The sequence below is a fragment of the Haliotis rubra genome, unplaced genomic scaffold (assembly GCF_003918875.1).
Source record: "Haliotis rubra isolate DU_JTF1 unplaced genomic scaffold, ASM391887v1 Scf86, whole genome shotgun sequence".
Classification (NCBI taxonomy): domain Eukaryota; kingdom Metazoa; phylum Mollusca; class Gastropoda; order Lepetellida; family Haliotidae; genus Haliotis; species Haliotis rubra.
In genome coordinates this window covers 912,017-923,630 of record NW_025767590.1, presented here as the reverse complement: position 1 = coordinate 923,630, position 11,614 = coordinate 912,017, and the positions used below count along the sequence as shown (strand labels likewise).

At 37.3% G+C, this 11,614-nt stretch overlaps 1 protein-coding gene across 2 annotated transcripts in view; it reads left to right on the top strand.

Moving 5' to 3' along the window:
* Nucleotides 1-1,129: 1,129 nt before the first annotated feature.
* Nucleotides 1,130-11,614, top strand: part of LOC124262896 (amino acid transporter AVT3B-like) — a 60,507-nt gene continuing 50,022 nt past the window's right edge. For both annotated transcript variants that reach the window (XM_046697490.1, XM_046697491.1), the window contains exons 1-3: nucleotides 1,130-1,335; nucleotides 3,570-3,619; nucleotides 4,920-5,106. In XM_046697490.1, the coding sequence (XP_046553446.1) occupies nucleotides 1,216-1,335; nucleotides 3,570-3,619; nucleotides 4,920-5,106 (357 nt within the window). In that variant the 5' untranslated portion in view covers nucleotides 1,130-1,215. The remainder of the gene's footprint in view (nucleotides 1,336-3,569; nucleotides 3,620-4,919; nucleotides 5,107-11,614) is intronic.

The window sequence follows — 11,614 nt, the reverse complement described above, 5'->3', positions numbered from 1 at the left end:
ACCAACGTATTCGCAGGCTTGCTGACTTAGTTGACACATGTAATCGTATCCCAATTGCGTAGATCGATGCTCATGCTGTTGGTCACTGGATTGTCTGATCCAGACTCGATTATTTACAGACCGCGGCCATATAGCTGGAATATTGCTGAGCGTAAAAATAAACTCACTCACACTCACTCACTCATTCCGCCCATTTTGACAGGTTCCCTGTGTCCGTCACTCATGCTACACGAAGCTGAGTCGAAGCGTCAAGGCTCAGAACTAGTTCAGATGTAACTGAACTCGGGTTATATCATCCACGGAACGTATACCCTGGAGGTTACATTGGCTTAGCAATCTATTAGTAAAGTGAGTTGGGACTACAGACGCCGCTTTGAACAGTGAGGTGAAAGACCAATTAATATATTTGTGTGAAAGACGGTTTGTCCTGAAATTTTATTAAATGACCATTGAAACTCTCGTGAAAGTGAAGTGTGCACGCCCCTTTCTCAAGAGCGTGCACCCCGACTTTCTCCAAAAACTGTATCCGCCCCTGCGCTTGAAAACGCACAAGTAAGGTGAGTGAGTGAATATAGTTTTACGCAGCTTTTAGCAATATGCCAGCAATATCACCAGAAATGGGCTTCACACATTGTACCCGTGTGGGGAATCGAACATAGATGTTAGGCGTGGCGAGGGAACGCTTTAACCAATGGGCTACGCCGTCGCCCTGCACGAGCATGGCAGACTGAAACATATTACCTTGTCAAACTGGGTTTCGTACACAATGGTTGGTCCATTGGATTTACCTCTTCCTTTTGACTACTAGATGGGGCATTCCCACGTACGCACATGTATTTCGTTTCTTATAATATTTCATGTTCACCCCTCTCCCCAACACCGAACCAATCGGAAATTGTCTTTTCCAAAACTCTATATTCGACCTGAAATTGTCAGAAACGTTTCTTCTGGAGCAAGAACTTACAGAACACATTATTAAGCAGATCTGAAAGAATAATTGTGTCATTCTATTCCCCATCCACATCACCGCATGTTGCGCGTTTATTTTACGGCTCATTCACAGTCCATCCATGTGTTGACAGGTGCATTTAGAGTTATCCGCCCCTGTGAGTCGTCACCAGATGGCGTAACCCTTCCACGTTTCCTATTGACAGGCATGAAACCTATGACAAGTTGATAACGCAAACTTCTGTTAAAACAACTGAAGACAACAAAATGTCTGTAGGAGGAGGCAATCTACAAGGGGGTTCAACCCATCCTCTCAAGATCTTCGCCAGCATATTCATATCCTTCATCGGAGCAGGAGTTCTGGGGCTCCCATTTGCTTTCAAGGAGGTAAACATTTGATCGCCGACTAGCTTATTTATTTATCAGACACATAATTGAAAGTGTCAGTATAAAGTTAGTTTGTTGTAAGATTTATCGTATTTTTGCCGTGTTTATAATTTAGATACGAAGTCGGTGTTCAACTCTCTTTGAGAGTGTACGTTAGCAGCTGTTAAGTAATCTCGATGTAAAAGGAAAAAACAAAACAATATTCATATTCATGGTAAACATCAGTTTTATTTTTTTTATATAGATTGAATATGCATTACTGGTCCATATCTCTATGTGATGTGCGAAATATATGTCGTTTTTCATTTGGAATTATTGGCTGTGACGTATATCAATTTGAACTGATGGCCATCATTTGTTATATAACCATGATTTTGACATTCTAATTGATTCGACTGAACTATATTCAGTAACAATTTGTCAGTCATGAACCTGGAATAATTAACACTTAGAATGGTTAGATGTTAACAGAGACCATATCTTTGATGTTAAGTAGCAGTAATTGTACTCATGATACCCTAATTTGTAGCTGTTAATAATGGCAGTATTACCAGGTTGCCATTGCTAACAAGGACAAAAGCTGACACAATCTACTTGCTTCCGTATTGAATGTATTTGGTTAGCTAAGTCATGTCGGTGAATATTCCTAGAAAATATTATTCAAGGGATATAGCCTTGGTTGGAAGTAAAACATTCATATCCTCAATACTATGATAACAACCTTTTTAAATAATGTTACCTTAAAATGCATGGAATGCTATTTTTTAGCAACATGTCATAATTAGCATGATTAGTTTACATGTTCTGATATGTTATTCAGGGTTTTAAAAATCTAAAACCAGAAGCTCATGTCATTTGTTTAATTTGATACTTTACCACAGTAATGGAAGATGTTATGGCTTCATGTCATCAAAGAGGGATGCAGACCACACTGATAGGATGCTATGTTCCCTAGTCTGTTGATCAAATTCTATAAGTATGTTACTAAGAGAAGTAATTACAGAGTAGTCACACATATGGTGTATAATGTTTTAATACAGGGAATGGATTGAAATCAACATTGTTCTAATTGCTAGGAAATAGTGAACATGGTGAAGTTTACATTCTGTTGGATGGTAGAGACATTATGAATGTGTAACTGAAAATGTATGAGCATGTTTGATGTTCAACTTTATTCATGAAATGACATAGATAGTGATGGAATTCCAACACATTCTTCAGGGGTGGAAATAACTTTAAAATTGCTAGTGTACTCCGGTACAGTGGCACATGTAAAATCACTTGCCCTGATAATTTTTCCACTATACTGGCCGATTTTATTGTTGATTTTTAAATATACAACATAATTAACATTGGAAAGTCAACTGGACACCGGTACAGTGTGATATGCTAATTTGCTTGCCCGACAGAAAAAAACACTGGACTGGGGCGTCGGGCAATGGGTTATTTCCACCCCTGATTCTTGCAAAAATGACTGGGAAGTCCATAGCACAAATTAATACAGAAGTCTTGACAGTTGTCAGTTAAATATACATACACGGGTAGGTTGATTATTCATGTGAAAATTAGTCAATTGTCATTTAGTTTGATGAACAAAGACTGGCTTGGCTGCCTCGTAGACTTGCTGTTGAGGCCTTGCATGGGAGTTTTCCAGTGAAGTAGAATGTCAGTAGTGATATACATGTTTATGGCAAACATAGATTTAAGTACTACATAAGACTCTGCAAATCTGTTTGTCATTGATCCACAAGTGATTTCATTTAATAGTGATGATAAAAAACTACACATGCATGATAAATTAGTATGTTTTCAGACCCCACTTCATCATAATACAATTTGTTTGTGCAAAACAGGGAGCTTGTCTGATATATTTTGTTCACAATGCAGTTTTTTTCAGAACATCAAATATGTGTCCAACTGTCATTTATGCTTCTATTTGTGAATATGGAAGCAAAAAATCCCAGTGTGCTGGAACAAATGATTCCTTTTCAAAGCAAATGTGTGTAGCAAATGTTTTGGTCATGTTATAAGGGATGGAAATTGCCCAGAGTTTGTACTACTACTAGCCTGAATAATTACATATTTTAGGGAAACAATAAACACGCTCTGTTTCGAATGTCCTTTTGTCTGAGTATATACTAGTGGAACCATAAACATTGGGGAGACATTATTCAGGATGTCCAGTTATCTATCCTTTTTGTAATTTACCAATAACTGATGTTGTTTGTTTACAGGCAGGAATCATAGAAGGAGGCTTGATCATGACCTTTGTCGGCATTGTCAGGTAACTTGTCATCTTAGTTATACTTAATGTATATATAGTATAGTATTGTGCCCATGCGTAGTATCGAACTTGGGTCTTCATGACAAAAGAATGTTTTAAGCACAAGACTACCTACTCCCAACCCATCCCAATGTGCAATACCAGGGGTGGAAATAACCCATTGCCCGAGTCCAGTGTTTTTTCTGTCGGGCAAGCAAATTTGTATATCACACTGTACCGGTGTCCAGTTGACTTTCCAATGTTAATTATGTTGTTTTTTTAAAAAATCAACAAGAAAATCGGCCAGTATAGTGGAAAAATTATCAGGGCAAGTGATTTTACTTGTGCCACTGTACCGGAGTACACAAGCAATTTTAAAGTTATTTCCACCCCTGCAATACAGATACGCTATACATCATGATACATTTCACATATGCATTATAGTTATAGTGTTACATGCTATATATATTACTCCCAGATCATAATACATATATATACATACTATAAACCTTGCATTATAGGCACTAATTGAATCTGTCAATGGTAATATATTTCATGACAGACCCAGTAGATAATCATGAACATGATAAAGGTTAATTCAATGGTTTTATCCTGCATCATTAGTCTGAAGCCTGAAGTGAATGTTGGTTTAGTGTAGTATTAATACTAATATCAGCAGCTACATACAATAATGAAAAACTCTACTGAAAATGATGCTATGAGTTTGTTCTAGTGGACTCATATCATGTTTTCCCACAGACTAGTTATGACTGATGATGCATGTAACAAACACAGATGTTATTTATGCTTAAAGTTAAGTATATGTCTCTCAAGGAGACTGTGATAACTGGATCAGTAACGATGCAAAAAGATTTCATGTTTGTGTTTTATGTTATGAAGCTTATTGTATTAAACACAGAGCAAAGATTTTACTAATCCAGATGGTGTGTAAATGTATTGATTCATCTTTTCTGCCACAGATAGTTTGTGTGAAAGCAATGTTCAATCAAACTTTGATAACTTAGGGGTAGCCTTGTGTTTAAAGTGTTTGCTCGTCACGCTGAAGACCCGGGTTTGATTCCTCATATGTGTACAATGTGTGAAGCCCATTTCTGGTGTCCCTCGCCGTGATGTTGCTGGAATATTGCTAAAAGTGGCGCAAAACTAAACACACAGTTATGTCAACATTGTCATCTGCTGACTATGGGGAGTCAGTTTCTGTCAGCTTCATCTGTGTTGATCTGAAATATTTTGCGGAGCGCTGTAAAACCCGACTTAATCAATCTCATATTCTTCATGTTCATGTCTATATTGTTTTCAGTGTCAAGGCCATGTTGTTGATCATCGACTGCAAGTACCAAATCCTGGAAAGACGCAAATCAAAGAAAGGGTATGGCAATGGCAGTGTTGATGAAGATGGCCTCACAAGGTCCAAGGAAGAAATTACAGACCTCCTTAAAGGAGAAGGGGCTCTTGTCATTCGAGTTAAAGACCCCCCAGTGCCACAGGTAAGTGAGTTTTTTTATGTCATATTAGCAGCCCTCTTAAACTTTGCCCTGTAACACATCTGGGCATGAAGATGGACAACACCTGTAATAGTGAATCCAGAGCAAACCCTCAGTGCCCAATCAAAAAGGAGGATGCATTGAATCTTTAGCCAATCAGATGTCAGCTTTCCAAAGTGTGTCAGCATCATTTCTTTACCACCTCAATTAATAAATCTCAACCCTGCTGAAGAAATTTGGATTTGTAACTCCCTAGTTGTAATCACTTTCAGGATACTTAAATCAGATGCTCACTCAGCTGCACTTCATCATACAAAGAGGGTTGAACTTGAAGCTTCAGCACTGACTGACATAAGTTCACCCTATTTTAAAGTATAGAGGGCTGGGGGTAGCTTGGTGGTTAAAGCATCCACTAATGACGAGGAAGACTAGGATTCGATTGCTCTTGGGTAGTGGGAAGCCCATTTCTGGTGTCCCTGCTGTGATATTGCTATAAAGCAGCATTAAACCTCTCTCACTCACTCACTCAAGTAGAGAGCTATCGGTTTGCATCAGTAAGCCATCTGTGTTAGTGAGGTTGTCATCTGGTGACCTGTAGCTGGGATATTGCTGAGTGCGTGTCCTTCTCACTCTCCTCTGTGTGCTCTGCCATCTGTCACATGTGGGTGTATCATTGACCTGTAGTATTGGCTCCCTAGATTTACTCATTGTATCATTAGGATTTGACTTGTACAGGTTTGACTATTAAGTTACTCGAAATCTTTCATGCAAAATAATCAATAAGTGCAGGACTTATATTTGGGAATTGCACATATCGAAAAGGGAATATAATAATTTTAATCCTAAATACAGGAAATTCCAGTAGCCAAAGTAAAATATGGATCTTCAAAGACTTTTGGACTTAGATTATTTCAGCTGGTCTTGAAAGTTCCATATTATTGTTGACTCCAGGCTAACACTGCTCTACAGTCAATAACTTATTTCGTGAGTGCGACGTTTCGATACAGATTCTTGTACCGTTGTCAAGCAAGACTTGTTCTATATTGTACGTCTCAACTTCTAAAATGCCACTCAAACAAGTTACATAACACTTGGTGGATCTAATTCCATCTCCTATCAGTGATATATTTAGATTTCCTTGACATGAGCATGGAGTCACAGGCAGGCAACAAGTGCCATTTTCCACATGATTTTGAACAAATTTATATTCATCATTTAAAGACATCATGACATAACTCTGTCTCACAGTCCCTGAACCACATTATTTTCCCTACTACCCAGCCCTTTCTGCAATGCTAAAGCCCTAAATGAAGTAAGTCTAATCTCTGGTTTCCCTTGGGCTCCTTTTCAGTTTAAATGGGGGTATTTGTTACAATCAAAATTATATTTATATATTCAGAGACTATTACTAGTCACTAAGCATTAGTCTAATCATGACACCAGCATTGCCAGCATTGAAGCCTTCAGCCTAATATAGATTGGTGGACTCAAGGAACCTGACAGTTGATACCATGAACTTAGTTCGCCAGTAGCCTAGTGGTTAAAGCATTTGCTCCTCATGCTGAAGACTGGGGTTTGATTCCACAGGTGTGTCAGTGATGCAATGTGCAGTTTTCAGAAATATTATGGGTTGTAAAGTCAATGCGTTTCCCATTCCGTAGGTTTCACAATATAAACTATTTGCAACTAGTCTTTGTTTGTATGCATACTGTATGTGTAACAAAATATTTTGCTTTGAATACCTGATCGTAAATTTGAAATTTGAGTTTTCAAAACCCATGCACAAATTTTGCTTCAACCCATTTGGAAGGTGTTTATGTTCTGCGTCAATGGTACAGAGCCTCATCAGGGCCACAAGTGTAGTATCTGATCAGTCGTGGTGATGGTCTTCCTGTTCCTAATGCAGCTGTTTCAACTACTGTTTATTTATAATTACAGCATTCATTCACTTGACTGAATCCCTTAATGAACTGTTGTTTCATTTATTGTACTAAATATTTTAGATGAAATTTCATTGATTTATAGTTAACATGTCATTTTGTTCCAAATATGCTGAAAATGATTTGAAAAAAACCCATGACAAACTATATCATGTATATAAACATGAAATAATGTACCGTGGTTACTTCTTTAAGACTAAGAGCCCATGGGCCCATGTAATTCATATGTCAAAGATTGAAAATGGATAGATGGGGCAAGTCACATGGTCTGAAAATCCACAATCATGCAATTTATCATATCCCCATAGTATTTATGATATATACCCAATGTATGAAATAAAGCCCCTGTGATGGGCTAGATTTCTGATATACAGCTAGCCAGCCCGATGTTCTGGTAAATATTGTAGATATTCCATACATCTGAGTAAATTCACCATATCTTGATGTCTGGTCTGGTTGAATCCATTTTGGGCTGATAACATTTTGAAGTTACCAGCCATGATGTCTGGCTGGGTTTTTGGCTTATTCCATACACTGATATACCCCGGATATAGTTTTCATCTTCACTCCAGCTTGACACCAGTAGAATACCTTGGTACTGAAATACAGCTACAGTGGCTTGTACCACTTGCCTCCCCAAGACATCAGTGGTCAGTAAAATCATAGTTTTGAACTAAAAGAACATTTATAGTGGAATATAATTCGTTTAAATACAATCAGAATTCACTTTGATGAAGCAGGTATATTTGGTGTAGATCTGTGCTCTAAAGAGTTATTTTGCTTGGATGGCTTTTCAAGAAATCCTGTGCTGAGTTAAGGAAGAAACAGCAGGTGATGTGACTTCTTAAAGGAAGGTTTGGTGTGATGAGGTTTAATGATCCTCATGAAGATACATGACCTGGAACAGGGCTGTTCATGCAGTGAATACAGCATGGTAGAGCAAAATGAGAATTCAGACTTCAAAGAAACAACAGAAATCATTACAATGCTATGAGGTACGTCATCATGTGTGTGTGTGTGTGTGTGTGTGTGTGTGTACATGCAGGTATACTGGTCTGTACCAATGCTGGCTCTTTTTAGTGCTGACCCACTGAAATATCATGCATACCCAACAGTGTTCGCGATAGGAAAAAAAGCTTTGCATTCCAAAAACACATAGCCCCTGGAAACTTAACCCCGTAAAATTTTGAAATTTAGATGTCATTTCCTTGTACTTCAGAGCATGTTGTCATCATTCGCATGTCAAATTAGCTGAGAGAAACTTTGTTTTATTTTGTTGTTTCCTTGGGGAAAATACGTTTATTTGTTACTTGTTCCCACAACACAAAGTGCTTTGCTTGCAGAACAGGCAGGTAGAAAAAATCGTGCGTGAAATGTAGATTTATTTGCGTGAAACACACAGTTTTTTGTGAACACTGACCCAAGTTGGACACAGTAGAGCTGATGAGTCAGATAGATCTGTCATGATCCATCATAATTTGTTGTTTAGAAGATATTGAGATACATTTTCAAAAGTTTTATATATATATAGTACTTTAAATACTGTCGAGGGGGTAATCTTCAATACAATTAATCCTTTGTCAGAAGAGAACTGTAGAACGTGACCATAATGTTGGTTGGTTGGTTTGTTTAATGCAGCATGCAGCAATATTCCAGTATGTCTTCACCAATGATATGTTCATTATAAGGACAATTAGGATTTCAGGCTTTCATTGGTTCCGCTTGTGTAACACATGTTTTCGCCGCCATAGACAAACCGGATCTTGTTTACTCGCCGTGAAAAATTGACATTATTTCCGTTGGTCTGAAGCTTGTGGCATTTTTCAGACAGCAGAGCAACAGGTTGTATGTAGGAAGCCATTAGTACTGCTAGCTTATCAACTACAAGGCTTTAGATCTCTATGTTTAGTACAGATGTTTTTATCAACATGGTTTTTTGAAAACTGCCGACTCCAAAACATTAAACTCGGAATGACACTAAAATTAATAGCTATGAGTTTAATTTTCTGCCTACCAGAAATATTTAAAATAAAATCTCAATTACTGTCATTAACAATGAAAAATGTATTTTAATTTTCTTTAATAAAAAAACGTTTTATATTGTATCGTTAGCTGTTCTAAGTAACTGCTCGGAGGCTGTATGCTGTGTCTGACATCGGCTATACGTGATATCTCAGTCATTCAGCATGATAGTAACCAGCATTGGTACTGACTGATACAAATGCATGCACACACTCACATTCGCTCGTATATCATCATCAAGCGGTATCACAGTTATAGCGCTGTAAGGAAGTCTGTTACTTCGCTGAAGTTTGAATTGTCATTCTACACTACTATAGTGTAGTGGTGGTCCGATTAATTGAAATAATCGAAGATTGGTCGCAAACAACCAAGCAATCGATCATGTTTTCTCATAATCGAACACAAACAATTTTGGAACACTTGTTTGCAATAACAATATTTTTGGTTGGTTGGTTTTGTCTGTTACATTTCATTAGCACTACAAGCTCTTCCAATTCATGATTGAATTTATTTTAAAGACTCCATGAAATTCATGTTCCTAACACACTAGTCATCCTTTAAAGATGTGAAATTTGCAAATGCATTTTGTGCAATTTGCAAAAAAATGAAAGAACTACATGTTTTTCTTTATTTTTTGTGCATTAACAAACATAACCAGGAAAATTTAATAAATGACGCTAACCAATTATTTTCGATGATTGATCGGTTGTAATGAACAAATCATCAATTATGAGATTTAAACCAATTCCCAACACTACTATAGTGTAATCTCTGTTTGCAGTGCCCTGTTCCAATAAACAATCCCACACCAACTTCTAGACCAGTCCATACTGAACAAAAAGTTCTAGATTGTGAAGAATTGGGGAGATATGATTATGAAATGTTGTGCACAGTCTTCAGTACACTCAAATGTGCCCCAAATATTTACGGTCCATGTATGATTTTTCAATTATATAAGTAATCTTTGCAAGTGAAGATCCAGGTTAGAACTGGTCTTCAGCTACCCATGAAGCAACTAGCGGGATCAGAGTGGTCAGGGTCCGCCTTGTTGACTTGGTTGACACATGTTATCATGTCTCAATTGCGTAGATCAATGCTCATGTTGTTGATCACTGGATTGCCTGGTCCACCCTCCATTATTTACAGACTGTTATCATATAGTTGTAATATCACTGAGTGTGACGTTTAACAACAAACAAACAATGAGTTATCTTTATGATCGACCTGCATATAAGACCAACATTTACGTGATCGACCTGCATATAAGACCAACATTTATGATTGAACCTGCATATAAGCAGCATTTATGATCACCTGCATTTATTTATGATCGACCTGCATATAAGACCAACATTTATGTACATAATTGTCCAGTGAACCTGCATATCAACTTTGTGAATTTATATTTATTTTCCTCAAAACTAATTTTAATGATCACTGCTGCCTGATATTTGACAACTGATAACAAATGGTGAGTGGGTTTAACAAGTATGGTTAAATGCCCCCTTTGTAAATTTTCTGAACACTCATAGTGCCTAGATAGGTGTATTTCTAAATAATATAATTATATTTATTGTATTATATATTAATTTAAAATTTTACATCATTTTTCTAAAGTTATAAAACAGTAAAACAGTAACAGTCCTTTTCTTACAGCAATCAATACCTGACAATATGAATCAATATTTGCATATACTAGATAGATACACATGTCACATGAGGATGGCACTGACTGGGAGAATACAGAGTGACAGCAGTAGGCACCCATCCATATGTTGATCTCTCTCATGTATGTAAGCTCATGTTACTATTGCTATACGTTACATATATACCCTGTGCCTGTACCATGTGCAGTTTTCAGTCCAGCTTGACAACGACATTAGGATTTAAACAAAACACCCTCCTACATAAAATAAAGTTGTTATCCATAAATTGTTAATACATTGACATAGTTTATCTTCCAAATTAGGATGATGCTTAAGAGTAAATATCTATTGATTTTCCCTGTTGTTTTACGAAAGTGATGAAGCAAACCTTTTTCTTTTCTGACTCTGTTCTAATTTTACACATATGTTACTGAACTGGTGTACAGTTGTGATCCGGGACTTAATGCTCAAGCTATACTACACATTAATAGCTACATTTCAACACTGTTCAGGGCACTTGAAGATGTATGTATTTTTACATGAAATATTAGTTTAATACCTATGGCTTCTGTTGGGAAGAAATTTTGATGAAATATGGACAACTATCTTGCTTCTGTATCTAGTATATCAAATGTCTACTGTTCTACTTTTCATCACTAACTTACCCTCCAGCCCTCCTAGGACCCGTGTAGATCTGGGGTAGAATAGGTCTTCAGCAACCCATGCTTGCCACAAAAGGTGACTATGCTTGTCGTTAGAGGCAACTAATGGGATCAGGTGGTCAGGCTCGCTGATTTGGTTGACACATGCCATCGGTTCCCAATTGCGCAGATCGATGCTCATGCTGTTGATCACTGGAATGTCTGGTCCAGACTCGATTATATATATACATTACAGACCACC